This window comes from Gavialis gangeticus, unplaced genomic scaffold, assembly GCF_001723915.1.
Source record: "Gavialis gangeticus isolate Ggan-Ray unplaced genomic scaffold, GavGan_comp1, whole genome shotgun sequence".
Taxonomy (NCBI): Eukaryota; Metazoa; Chordata; order Crocodylia; family Gavialidae; genus Gavialis; species Gavialis gangeticus.
In genome coordinates, this window is record NW_017729004.1 from 40,069,333 (window position 1) to 40,083,818 (window position 14,486).

General features: G+C 41.0%; 1 protein-coding gene across 1 annotated transcript in view; it reads left to right on the forward strand.

Moving 5' to 3' along the window:
• ARHGAP21 (Rho GTPase activating protein 21) overlaps positions 1-14,486 on the forward strand; it is a 103,577-nt gene that overhangs the window by 75,598 nt on the left and 13,493 nt on the right. Inside the window, exons 9-18 of the mRNA XM_019507957.1 lie at positions 7,531-7,689; positions 7,845-7,947; positions 8,048-8,084; positions 8,546-8,671; positions 9,469-9,753; positions 12,452-12,516; positions 12,596-12,744; positions 13,875-14,017; positions 14,130-14,285; positions 14,390-14,468. Of these exons, the coding sequence (XP_019363502.1) occupies positions 7,531-7,689; positions 7,845-7,947; positions 8,048-8,084; positions 8,546-8,671; positions 9,469-9,753; positions 12,452-12,516; positions 12,596-12,744; positions 13,875-14,017; positions 14,130-14,285; positions 14,390-14,468 (1,302 nt within the window). The remainder of the gene's footprint in view (positions 1-7,530; positions 7,690-7,844; positions 7,948-8,047; positions 8,085-8,545; positions 8,672-9,468; positions 9,754-12,451; positions 12,517-12,595; positions 12,745-13,874; positions 14,018-14,129; positions 14,286-14,389; positions 14,469-14,486) is intronic.

Below are 14,486 nucleotides of genomic sequence, written 5' to 3' on the forward strand. Positions count from 1 at the left end.
TGTGTGTGTGTGTGTGTGTGTGTGTGTGTGTGTGTGTTCCAATGGATTTCACAGAGGTTGCCCAATTTTACAATATTTAAGTAGGCTATAGAGTCTTGGGTTAAGTTCTCAGCCTAGTCATGGGGAAGTTACTTAATCTTTCTACATCAGTTCCCTAGCTGTAATGTAGGGATATTTCCTTCATCTCATTGGCTTTGGCACCAGCCTTGCATGTTTGATGTTGTAGTTCAGTGATGCTCTATGGGCTGGATGAATGGCGTAGGATTGGTTCACTGCTAGATTGTGCCCTGTGTGTCCCAATCAGGCCTATGCCAACTCTGCTTAGTCCAGCATGCTGGGATTGGGCTGCAGTGCCTCTGCCCAGGCTGTTGCACCAGGATCAGGCCCCACACTGCCTTTGCGCACCCAGCGTGCTGGGGTCAGGCCCTACACTGTCTCAGTCTAGTCCCACTCGCTAGGATCAGGCCCTGCTGCCTCCACTTTGTCCTGTGTGCCTGATACAGTGTCCAGGACTGTGTTATCCAGACCACAGAGCTCCCCATGGCTTCAGAAATTTGGCAGCAGGGGAACAGCAATTGCTGCTGCCACTAGCCCCTGCCAAATTTCTGACCAGTAGGAGGCCCAAGAGGATAGATGACACAGTTTCATGGACTGGATGTGGCCCTTAGGCCAGGGGTTGAGCACCTCTAGTCTAGTCCAAGGAAAGTAATGAGACTCCTTGGTGTGTAAAGTTAACCTGGGGTGAATGCCTTTTTGGAAGCACTGTTGCTCATTTTGTATATGTACAGTACAGAGCATGAAAAATCCCTGATCTCAGTTGAACTTCTAGACATTACTGTAATGCAAATAGTCAAGAGGACTAGTCATCTAATGAGTCAGTTTATTGAATTTGGAAATGTATAATTGTTCTGGCCTTTGAAAATTATGAAAATATTGTTTAAATTATATTAACCATATATATTACAGGATTTTAAGTGGGGCATGCTTTCTTTACACTTCAAGGCTTGAGTGCACATATTTTAAAAATCAAATGTACTTATTGTGTTCCTTGTTGAGTCGTGTTTAACAAGTACATGTTTCTTTTCACCTGATACCTTGTCATATCATGGTAGGCTAGCTTTCATTTTATATTAATCTGCCAGTTATGTCACTTGACAGATAGTGACGAGGAGCAGGTTTTAGTCATATCCTTTTTTACCTTCCTAAGCAAGGGATTGAAACAAATTATAACCAGTGCTTCCAGTAGTGACGACCTGTTAATTGTAGGTGCTCAAGAAAGATATACTGTCAGTTGGAAATCCCATTTCTGTTATAACTGCAGGAGGGAAGAGACTTTTTTGCTCCATTTTATTTGCTTTGGACATTTCACAGCACTTCCATTGTATTGTTATTGGTGTGCACGCTTCCAGAGGCTATGCAGAGAGCTGTTCACCTCTAAACCTGATAGCAAACATGGTAGGCAGTTATCCTGGTTGCTTGAGAAGCAACACACAAAGGATACCGTTTCAGGTGGTTCACAACTTTAACTCATATGTGAACTACTGACAGTACCTTGCACAGTGCAGTTCATTATCCCTCCCTTGTTACTTCCACCTTGTGGAAGGATGCTATCACAAGTGGTATGTACTGTTGCATAGACTACTATTTGACCTCGGGAAAATTAAGAGCCTGAGGAGAGGAGTTGTCTCCCCTCTGTTCTGGACATTAGGAGCCACACCCCTTTTCTCCAGCTTCTGTAGGGGAAATCTTCCCTTGTATCTGTTTCCAATTCTGATTCATCTGGCACCTCGATTCCGTGGGAATAAGTACCTATAATGGATACCTAATCCAAGAGGGCATCAGTAGTTAGCCTGACTGCCTCCCTCTACTCCCGGCCAGGTTTCCAGATAGTAGAGAGAGTGGACAAGTGTTACATTTCTGTCAATGGTGCACCCAGTTGAAAGTTATACCTTGTCCCACAAGGTTTAAGTCTAGTGTAATAGGGTTAGATGGGTTTAACTCAGCATGGGCAAAACGGCAGATCTGGCTGGTGGCTGGACTCTGCTTCTCAACAGCTCCTACCCATGTTGCTGTGGCAGGTTTCCGTACAGGCCCTAGGAGTGGTGGGGCCATGACAGCATGGGGCCAGGGTTTCCATGGAGACTGGTCCTAGCAGCACTGGCAGGGCACGCAGCTGGGTAGGGAGCAGCTCCAGAGCTAGGGGCTGGGATTTTACTGCAGTGACAACACAGGCCAGAGCAGAGGCAGATCCGCGATCCACTGCCTGCATGCCCTTGCCTGGGGCGTGTCGGCAGTGGGGTCGTAGCTCTGCCCCAGCTCTGGCCTGTCCTGTCACCATAGTATAATCCCAGCCCCTAGCCCTGGAGCAACTCCTCACCTAGCTGCCTGCTCTGCTAACACTACTGGGGCCAGTCTCCATGGAAACCCTGGCCCCACGCTGTCATGGCTTCACTGCTTCTGAGGTATCCATGGATACTGGCCACAGAGACATGGGCAGGGGCTTTTGAGTCTGCCATGGGCTGGGCTTTGCCAGCCTCTGGTTTAACTTGTAAGCTTGTGCACTTACCTAAGCAATAGAAGCTCCACAGCTGCCCTCTGGCATCCCAGTCTACATTGCTGTTCTTCCCCCTGGCCCCCATCCTGTGACAGCTGGACGCAGCTCCTCCAGTTGAGTCAAAGAGCAGACTCCTTCTCTCTGTAGGCCGAAGGGCTGGTAAAGCCCTGCCCCTGGGCTGTAGACTTGACAACCCCCACACTAGTTCCTAGGATTATAATGCTGCCCCTGCTGCTCAGCTGGATGTCAGGGGTGGCATTTAAAGCCTGGGGCCAGAAACTGAGATCCCAGATCAGAGTCATTGTTGTAAGGAGCAAGCAGGAGCTTTGTCCTGCTGCTCCACTCTTCCCTAGGACTAGTCTAGGAGGAGTGGGGAACAGGGGGTAATGCTTCCCAGCACTTCCCCAGGCCAGGGACTCGGGCACATGACCCCAAACCAGCAGAACCTGACCCCAGACAGACTGACTGACCTGTGCTGGAACTGGGTCCATCAGCAGTAGCCGGGGCTAAGGATCCATTGGGGGCTGGATGGGAAACTGATCATTTTGAAAAGACAGTATACCTGCTTGGGGTCGGCTGTCTGAATGCCTGACAGCTGGGAGGGAAACAGGAAGGAGGTATTTTGGGGAAGAGGGATGTGGGCCAGCCAGTCAGCCCTGACCTGTGTCCTACAGTGCTGTCATCTGTCTCCAGGCAGACTGCGGAGCCTCCTGAGATGTGTGCTCTGGTACCTCCTAGGCGGTCAGCAACGCAGTCTGTCTGCTTGCAGAGCAGGTAGCCGGGCAAACAGCGCTCATACAAAATTCTCTTGGTGCAGTTTCCCACCACTGAAATGGAACTGCTTAACTTTTACCAGGTCATTGGAAGGCTTGCACACATCCTAAGTCACTGCTTCCCAAACTTTTCCTTAGCATGACCCATCTCCTCAGCATGGCCCCTCACTACCAACCTGCAGCCTCCTGTCCCGCCCTCCCCCAGCTCCTGTCTGTGGGAGGTGGCAGCTGCTGCAGCCAGAACAGAGCATGGAGCCCAACTCCCCCATGGGCAACATGGCTGGAGCAGTGCCCATGTTGGGGGGAGGGGGGTGTGGGCTGCAGGCTCAGAGCTCCCCACCCTGCTGCCCTCCCCTCAGGCTCCATGGCAGAGTGGGCAGTGCCCATCATGGGAGGGAGCACCATGCCACCATATTTGCCAGGATATGCCCCCTTCCCACCTAGCGGCAGTGGAGGGCACAACTCCATGCCCCTGCTGCTGCCATGCCTCACCTTGCCCATGGTGCACAGTGCTCCCTTCTGCGCCAGGCACCTGCTGGGCCACAGAGGTGGCTCCTGCCTAGAGCTAGTTTAACCCTGCTGTAGGTGCAGAAATCTTGGGGGGCATCCCCCCCCCAGCCCACATGTCCCTAGACTGCCTTCCCCCCCACTCTTCACTGTGTTGCCTGTGCTCCTCCCCTGCTCTCCCAATGTATCACCTGTGCCCCCTCCTCCACCTCCATAGACTTACCTGGAGGGAGCTGCAGGAGCTACTCTCCTCTCATTGCTGCTTGGCTTACACATGCATGTATGCATGCATGTGCATATGGCACCCTGTGCCTCTGATCGCCCTCCCCTACTCCCCCATAGCCCCAAGCAGCCCCTTGCAGGCTGGAAGTCTGCCAGCCTACAAAGGGAATCCCACATTTTACTGCATTTTTCTCACTCTGAAAAAACCAGATCCCTGTTTATTGTGACCCCATCTGCTGAGGTTATGACCCCATTTGGGGTTGTGACCCACGGTGACTCAAGTTCCAGATATGATCTTTTTAGTGAGTAATTTGAAGGGGAGGACAGAAGAATATGTTTCATGGTGGTGATGATTTCAAGTCTTAAAAAAATGTTCTTATAAACAAACAAGCAGAAAAACACTCAACTTTATCAATTATTTAAAAAAAAAAATCTTTTGGGCATATTGTTCTTTTTGTCCCCAGCTTGGTGATCCTTCAGCAGCAATGCAAATCTATAAATCATTAGCAGCAACCAGACTATCGATAATGACTTATGTATGAAACTTCTTTTCTACTGTACATTCTTTTAATCTAAATTAGTGTGTGAGGGGTTAAATCAAGCTTGTTTTAAAGCAATAAGCTAGATCGTTGCTTAACGTAGTTTAAAAAAAAAATTGCAGAAGTCAGGGAGAAAACAGATTATTACCTAACAGCTTCATAACAACAGGAAGACTTTGATAGCAATTGGCTCTAAAAATACTTGCCTTGGGGGCAAACTTCACAAAATGATAAAGTAATTAGAGCCTTACAGTTTGTCACAAATGAGGTTTCCTAAATACTGTGCATATCTAAAAATAAAGAGTTCATTTATATGTGCATCTTAAAGAAAAAAATCAGTGGACAATACAGCCTTTACTTGAGTAAGTGCTAGCATTTTTAGCTTTAGACTACAAATTGGAAGGAAATTTTGATTAGATGTTTTTAATAAATGTGATGCATCTACATATTTTTTATAAGGAGAGAAACAGTTCACATAGCACTCTTTACTGTTTTCTATACATTTAAAAATATAATTCATTTTTTACGTTAAAATCTTCAACACGCCCTCCGTCATATTTGAATGAGATGATCATTTCTGCAAGAAGAATAAATATTTTCTCCTGTCCTTAAGGTGGACATTTTTTTCAGATCCTGATGCAGCAATATTGAAGACATTAGTAGTCTTTCCAATTTCTTTAATGGAGAATGGGCTGTCCCCTGTATGGAAAAGTTCCATCCATTTTTGTGATTCTTTTCAAGGCAGTTATACTGTAGCTGTGTCTTTTACCACCAAAAGTCACAATACACACCATGATCTTGATCCATTTATTTTCTTTCTATTGTTTTGCAGCTCCTGTTACTGTCAATTTACAGGGTATGGTAGTACATAATTTTCTGAGCATTTTGAGCACATTACAAGATTGCTCGTAATCTGTAAAATGTTGTTGTTTCTCTCTTTTCTTCATGCATTTCCCGTCCTGCAAAATCCAACTAAAAAGTGTTAAAGCACCATCACAACAAAGGGGAGCTAATATACAAGCCTCTCCCTCCTCCCTCGCCACCCCATGCACTCTTCCCCCCCGCCCAGTGTAAGAGGCATCTATGTATATTGTGATGTGTGATGGCATGAAGAAGTACCAATCAGGGGCCATTGTGCTCGGCACTGTACTTTCTTTCTTGTTCTCTCTCCCTTCCTTTTGCCTAGAAGTGGAGTAGGAATTATAAACATTCTGATGTGAAGTCTGTGACTTCAAAACAGGTGTAAAATGAATATTTTCAATTGTTTTTAACAATCAGTTAATGAAAATGTTGGAATTTTTCATTTGAGTGTGTGATTCCATTAGTCCAAATGTAGGGTCAGCTTTTGGATTGGTATAGATTTTGCTCTTGGAAAGGATGATCAAAGAGCAGTAGAGGAGAGGGGGAGGGGAGAACATGGGACCGTGAGGAGTTAGCATCACTCTGAAAATGGAAAATATAATTACTAGGTTTTTCCCATCCCCAAGATATAATATAGAAATTATTTATTCCTCTCTCTGATAGCTTCTGTGGAACAAGTAGAACTTTGAAATTCCTTAGATAAATATTTTAGCTTTTAAGAAAACTGTGCTTTTCTTTTAACTATGTTTCATTGCCAGAGTTTAGGTTGCATTGGCAAGTTCTGATGTGTGGTTCCCCCCTCCCCCAGTATTTGAACAACAGAGTTCAGCTGTTTATACTGGACACCACTGCCTTTCTATGCAAGCCTTTTTTTCCCCAATTTCTGACTTGCCTACCTTTGGTGACAGATCACAAATTTAAAGTTACTAAACCTGTCATGTTTCAATGACTTCTTTTGTTTTAAAAATATAAGCTTTACCAAAAATTGATGGTACGAGCTCCAACTGTTTTTAACAGAACTGTTAGTGACTGTTTGAAAAGCACAATGCAGTACATGCAGTTGTGTTCACACAAAGCAAAGAATAAACCTCTGTTTGTGAATGCTTACTGATTTCAATAGGCTTTTCAGAAGCTCTGCATATTAAAATTCACAGCACCTAGAATACATACATATTAATGATACAGTACAGTTCAGCAGCATGCTCATGATCTTCTCTTCATCTTTCTTCTCTACCTTTAGTACTGGAATAGAAGTATTTTCCTAATATTTCCAGTATATCTTTGAAGAAGTTTGTAAGTTGTTTCTAGAAAAATTGTGGAAGATTTTTCAAACTTTGCATTTTGTGAGACACATCTCAGAAACTTTGGGAATGCTTAAAACTTTCTGGAATATTTCATAATGACCCTTGTAGCTATTGAGAGTGTGAGATGTTGGACGTGTACAGCCTGCAATCGTTTGTATGAGCAACTAGTGGAAGAGGTCATTGGTAGGTAGCCGTAGCAGCTTTCCAGGTATAAAGAATAGCTTAATTATTTTTTTTAATGGGGGTTTGGATGTCTTTTTAAGTATTACTGTTTCAAATATTTTTGTCTGCTTTTTTTGAAAACTAGTTTACCCAATTTCTTGGGGTTTGTATGTACAGTTTTTAATGTGGAGAATAGTACCCCTATTCCATTTCTCTTGAGTTCAGTTTCACGTATGTAAGAAGTTTATAAATGTACACTAATCATCAACATACTATTTAATCGTGGGCAATATTTGAAAAAGCAAACATCCATTTCTGGTTTTATTGATTCTACTTAACCTGTTTATAATCAATTCTGGCATTCTTTACTTTTATCCCAGAAGTGCAGTTAAATGTTAGTCTGTCCTTAAAAAATTACAACACTTTCCATTAATGAAACCTGCCTTTTTAACAGTGTACATTAACTGGAATCTTGATGTCTCACAGACTGGATGCTTGTGATATTAATCTGTGGTCTTCCAGTGAACAGACAAGTCCAGCATGCTGTTTTGTCCAAGCTTTTTATTAGTGCATTTAACATGCCTAATTTATTGCATATTACCTTGTAGATGAGCCGACTAGCCCTAGCATTGACCATGACATTGCACACATTCCTGCTTCTGCTGTTATTTGTGCATCTGCTTCTGAAGCACCTCCTATAACAACAGTTCCTCCCAGTCCTACATCTTCAGTTCCTTTAATTCGACGTCAGCTCTCACATGACCATGGTAAGTTTTTGTTTTTTAAGTAAACATATTTTCTTCTTAAAATTTTTTGCCACAGAGATAGGTGTGGCCATTATAATCCTGTTCGGCTTCAGTTAGCTAAAACACAAAGTGTGATTTAGCCTGATTAATATTTGATAATTTTGATTAAATCACAGAATCTATCAGGCCTAGCACGCTAGATGGCCAGCCTGCTCCGAAAACTGAGAGATCCAAGTCTTATGACGAAGGATTGGATGATTACAGAGAAGAAAGAAAATTGTAAGTCCTGAACAAATCTGTGTTTGTGTATACATGTATTTTTTTTTGTTTTAAGAAAAAGTATACAACATGTTCATTATGTTTGTTTCCCCCCCAACAGATCTATTAAGGTTGTATCTAGTCTAAAAGGGATCAAGGTGAGTACATAAAGGGGATCATATCATTCTGACTTGATATTTGATGCCAGATGCATCTGTCTGATCAGGCATTCAGTTTTTAGGTCAGTAAAATTGGACTGCTGTGTGCCAGTTTTGCAACCACTTAAAAATGCCCTTAGCTTTGAATTCAGTCTTTGAACTAAGGTTTTGTTCTATTGTCTGCAGAATCTTATGTATTCCAAGGCAAAAGCTTACTCACAAATAAAAATATAAGGTGGAGGGACATAATGTGTTATGTTGTCCGGAGAGCAGCATGTGATTTCACTATTCATCAGTTCAGAGCCTGATAGACATTACCTTGGGGCATACTCTGTGGAACCCGTCACACACAGATGAAGTGCAAGCTATCCAATTGAGAGGGAAAGCAGTGTGAATGTTTACTTATGTAGAAAAATGTATGTAGAGGAGCACTCAAGCGTTGTTACTTCAACTTTACATAGGTCCCAGACAGCCAAAAGTCTTCAGAAGATTCTGGATCCAGAAAAGGCTCTTCTTCAGAGGTTTTTGGTGATGCCTCTAAGGGAGGATGGCTCTATTTTCGACAGCTTGTCACAGACAAGGGAAAGGTACTATGCTGTTTAACATATTCAAAGGCGGTTGCAGGGAGTGGGTGGGTAGCTGGGGGTGTGTGTGTGTGTGTTTAAGCTATGGGAAAGGCGTGTTCCTTTCCAGCTTTTTTGTATGCAGTAAAATAGGTAATGGAGTGACAGCTTTAGAGCTGTTCATTGTGATCTAAAGGAGACCTGTTTGGTTAAAACTTTTCTTCGTATATCATTATTTTAGCTGGTTTAATCTCTATTTTTTTGAATTCAGAGTAATTATAGATAAATTCCAGTCTCTGGACTGGTTTAGTGCAAATAATCTACTCCTTTATAAGCAGAGTTTAGATTTTGCCATTGCTAGTAATGAGACAAGCTGTGGCTTACATACACTCTGCTGGGGTAAGTTTCTGCAGTGTTGCTGAAGTCAGATAAATCTCACAGACCTGCTGGAAGTTTGGGGCCAAAATGTTTAGAGGGTGGGTGGAAATCATTGCTTCAAAAACTTGAAAGCCTGGCTAGAATTCCTTGGTTAACTTGTGTAAACATACCTTAATATTTCTGACCCTTTTGTTACATTTGCATTACAAAATTGTGCATGAACATGTATGTGGATACCAAAGACTATTGACCAGTATTTTCCCATTCCTTGGGTGCAAAGCCATCAGTGTGATATTTTTGTGTAGTCCTTGCATATTGTTCCTTAGGGGTTGGCCACTTTGTCATCCCAGTCTTTATTTCCTGAAAGTTCTGAATGTAATTTAACTGGTTAATAGAAACTTGTGTTTATACTTGCAAACATAAACTGGTTCATATTTTTTCAGCGAGTTGGTGGGAGCATTCGACCATGGAAACAGATGTATGTTGTTCTTCGAGGTTGTTCACTTTATTTGTACAAAGATAAAAAAGACCAAACAACTCCATCTGAAGAAGAACAGCCTATCAGTATCAATGCTTGTTTGATTGACATTTCATACAGTGAAACCAAGAGAAAAAATGTATTCAGGCTCACAACATCAGACTGCGAGTATCTGTTTCAGGCTGAAGACAGAGATAACATGTTGGCATGGATTAAGGCAATACAAGATAATAGCAACTTAAATACTGAGGTAGTAATAAAATATCTGGTGTATAATTTTATGAGCTGTTTTAGTCTCCAATTATATTTGCTATTAGTTATTTTAGGGATAATAGGACATAAACTGTGTTTACTCAAATATAAGATGATCCTGAATGTAAGACACACACCCCCGCCCCCAATTAGATTCTATATATGGATAATGTTATAAATTTGTTATAATTTTCCAGGTGTAGAATTTAATTATTGGATGTTTGCTTTGAATTTCTCTCCTTCCCACTGCTATAGCAAGGAAGGTAAATCTGGGGGGGGATCAAGTGGCCCCTGCAGCTGCTTGAATCCCTCTTGTCCTTCTTGTCAGATCCTGCTCTCCCTGAGCACATGGAACTGAGGCACAACTTGGAAACACTGTCCTTGCAATAGACACACATACAGGCAAATTACTGTGGAAAGCTGTAAACTTAATTCATCCAGAATTGATGCATTTTGGCTTTTTGAAACTGCTGCAAATTTTAGCACTGTTACCCCATAACATAAGCTCACTTTTAAGCAGCACTTTTGTTACCTACTTATATATAGTACAACCTATGTATAATATTAGTCCAAAGCCAAAAGGCTCATGATTTATCCTGAAATTCATTGGGCTGGACCCAGCAGAGTCAAGAGCTTTTCAAGTCATGGTGATTTCATAATTCAGCAGTGCTCAATATATGTGTGTACTCAGATAACACTCCCCACTGCTGCCACTACCAAAGGAGCCATGTACTAATTAACCCCACTACTCATACTTGGAAGTAGGTGTTCTTCTCACAAGTCTTGGGATCCTCCAAAAAATTACATGCGAATGAGGTGCCGGGCAACCTGGTTCAGCTCCACCTCATGGAGGACAAGGACAATAATAATATGCAGCAGGTTGAGAGAGGTGGTGACAGAGAGATTCTGGGTGGATTGTTTGGGACCCTGTTTGGTAATGTTTGCCAGACATTTAAGGCTGATGAAGAAACAGGAATAATTGAAAAGGGGGTAGAAAGGTACAGCTTAGCTGTAGGAGTGAAGAGGAAATTGAAATGTATGCAATGTAGTGGCTCACTATGACTTGAAAACATGTCAGTACTGAGAGGGACTGAGCACAATGGGCACTATTATATATTTTCTTCAGATAAGCTGTGCTAATCTGTATTTGTGGTAGGTTCCCATCAGTTTGTTTGCCCAGTGTTGGCCATGTATTTTATAGTCATGTTCAATGTTGACCACATGTAATCAACTTCATAATTTGTTTTCATTACTAAGCATGTGCTATTTTGGCATCAGGTTAATGATCAACAGTGTATTTAATAAGGTTTCTTTGTTTGTGAATGTAAGATGAGGAGTTGTTCTATCCCCCCCCTCCCCCCGCAGTGCTGATTGAGGGGAAAATCTTGTCTTGTATTTGAGTAAATATGGTAATGGACATATAATATAGACATATGTAAGTATATATGGTATATTTATATATTTATTTACATGTATATGCTTTTATATATTAAAAATTTGCACTCTGCAAAATACATATTAGGAGAAGTAAGGGAAAATAGTGACATTAAAGAAAGCTGAGTAACTACACCTATTGAGATAATAAGCCAACATCTTGATGATCTGATAATAATACTTAGTGGTACCTATTAAAACTGGTTAATTATAAATACAGTTAACTAAAATATGTTTTAAATGTACACTGTACAATATCCATCAAAATCTGTTTTCTGTCATAGTTATGTCAGAAGCAGCATTGTCTACGCTACTGTGCTGTCAGACTTATGCTATAACATAGCAATCCAATAGCACTTATGAGAAATTTTTCTCACTATTAAATCATGAAATATTGTTATTTTAATTATTTTCTCTGTTCATTTATATAAATTGTTATATGTGAAATATATTAGTGTAGTGTATTATATATAGTATGTGTTTATCTGTGCTATTAGTTTTTCCTGTATATTCAAACATGTAATGGAGAAAATTCTTTTCATGGCTATTTTTAATGCAGCTATGCAAAACTACTCAGCTTTGGAATAACTATCGCAGGGAAAGTATGTTTACAAACAGAATTTAGGTGAAGTGGTTAAAACAGGGGTGGGCAAAATGTGACCGGCAGGCCAGATGCTGCCAAGCCATTCTATCTGGGCTGTGGGGCCCCTAAAAAATTTAGAAAGTTAACATTTATCTGCCCCTGGCTGCCTGTCATGTGGCCCTTGATGCCTTGCCAAAACTCAGTAAGTGGCCCTCTGCCTGAAATAATTGCCCGCCCCTGGGTTAAAAGTACATGTCAGATTTATCAGATTGCTTTTGTTGACGTACATATAAGTCGACAGTAAAGTATGTATAATACTTTAAAATATCAAGAGCATTACCAGCATACATCAATCATATATCTTCTTTTAAAATGAATTTACAATGAAGTTCTGTGGTTCAATCATCTGGACTGTTCTGAAAATTCCAATCATAGCATTTAATTTATGACTTTACACTTCAGTTCTTCTTTAAACTTTCAGTTTTTTGGTGGTGTTCTTGTTGTTCCTGAGACTAATCATTATATTTTAACTGCACTCGAATTGTAAATTCTGTAAGTGTCCAACATAAATTATCTCATGTTGCTGCTAAGCAATTGTATTTTACAGATGCTAAATAAACATTTGCAATTTATATTATCAAAATTAGGGTTGTAAAATAGATCTCCATTTATTTTACAGGATACTGGTGTCACTAGTAGGGACCTAATTAGTCGGAGGATTAAAGAATATAGCACAATGATGAGGTAGGTAATGTACATGCTGACAGCAATATTATTTGCCTAGTATTTAGCTTCTCCATATCCAAATACCTTCTTATTTTAGTTCTTCCACTAGCAAAACAGAGCCATCTCCCAAAACTCCACGCCAGAGTCTGAGTTTTAGACAGACACTTCTGGGAAGCAAACCGGAACTAAGGGCCCAAACTCCACATTCTCCCAAGGAAGAGTCTGAAAGGAAGATCCTCACCAAAGGTTTGTACCTTTTTATGGATTTTAAAAATAACTAACACTATAAAAGGCTGCTTATGAGACGTTAGTGTTGCTTTAGTTCAGCTCTTCATATGCATTGAGTATACAGGTGCAAACAAGCATTAACTAGTTTCTTTGAACTGTATCTATAATCACTTAATCTGTGTAATTCATTTGTTTCTAGCATTACTGATACTTTAGCATCTCAGACCATTGACATTTTTTATTCCAGTCTTTCTCAGATAGGTCTTGGCTCTTTCTGTGTAACAGTCTAGAGCAGTGGTTCCCAACCTTTTTTCCCTACACCCTGCTGCTGGTAGCAGTGTGTGCTGGCAGTGGCGCAGGGGTCAGGGAGCTCCCTGCATGCAATGTGGCTCCTCTTTTCTGTGTGGCGCCACTGGCATTGCCCACACAACCTTCATTTGGGTCACAACCCAGGGTTGGAAACCACCAGTCTATAGTCTGAACAACAACAAAATGAGATAATGTTGTATTTCTTATAGGCAAGATTTACAAAGCTTGCTCTTTGCATCAGCTTAGCTTGGTTTTCAAACCTCTTCAAAGAAAGTTAAAAGGTTGCCTGGATTTCAGAACTTTTTGTACAGATTTTCTGCAAGGAGTTTGACCAGAGAAAGTGGTGAAAATGCACTGAATCATGAAATGAAGTGTTTGAAAAATGAAGTGTTTGGCCTTTTTGTTTCCCAACTTCAAAGGCTTGGTTTGACAGGGAGGTTATATAAGGTGGTGCCAGTAAGGGATCGTTTAATAAAATTGGGAATTAAATCTCTGGAAAAGCCTGTATGCATGTCCAAAAAACCTGAAAAAATCTTAGTCATTACCCCATGTTAAGGTGCTCTTCAACTGTCTTCCCCTCCCCTGAGATTTGGTATGAAGAGTAATAGTTCAGAACCTTTAGGAACAATCTGGAAGAGATGCTGCTTTTTTATAATAGAACCTAAGAGGACAGGTGAGGGTAAGAAAAAAGAACAGGAAATTCAGTATCTCTGCTGCATAGACATGCTTTAAAACTATCACATTTGTGCTCATTGATTTTATTACTTACAAGAAGAGCAGTTTTTGATTGTATAACTAGTGTCTTTATTTCTGTTTCTTACTTCAAATTACAAAAAAAGATGAGACGAGCCCACCGAGGGATAAAGGAACATGGAGAAAAGGGATTCCAAGCATTATGAGGAAAACATTTGAGAAGAAACCGTCATCTGTTGGGACCTTCGGAGTTAGACTTGATGACTGCCCCCCAGCTCAAAACAATAAAGTATGAGAATATGGATATATAAATTATATATAATTTCAGTGGTTGAAATATTTTAGCTTTGTATTTGTCTAAATAAGGTTTTGAAACGAGCAATATTTCTGCATCCCCCCAGTATATTCCGCTAATAGTTGATGTCTGCTGCAAGCTTGTTGAAGAAAGAGGCCTTGAATATACAGGCATTTACAGAGTTCCAGGAAATAATGCTGCTATCTCAAGTATGCAAGAAGAGCTCAACAAAGGAGTGACAGACATTGATGTTCATGATGATGTAAGTTGCTGCTTATAGTATTCGCATTTAGAATTCCTGGAAAGTATTTGGATTATTATTCTAAAGAAATAAGTTTTGTCCATGTCTCTCTTCTGAATATATAGAAATGGAGGGATTTGAATGTCATAAGCAGTTTACTAAAATCGTTCTTCAGAAAATTACCAGAACCTCTTTTTACCAATGGTGAGTTATATTCCATTA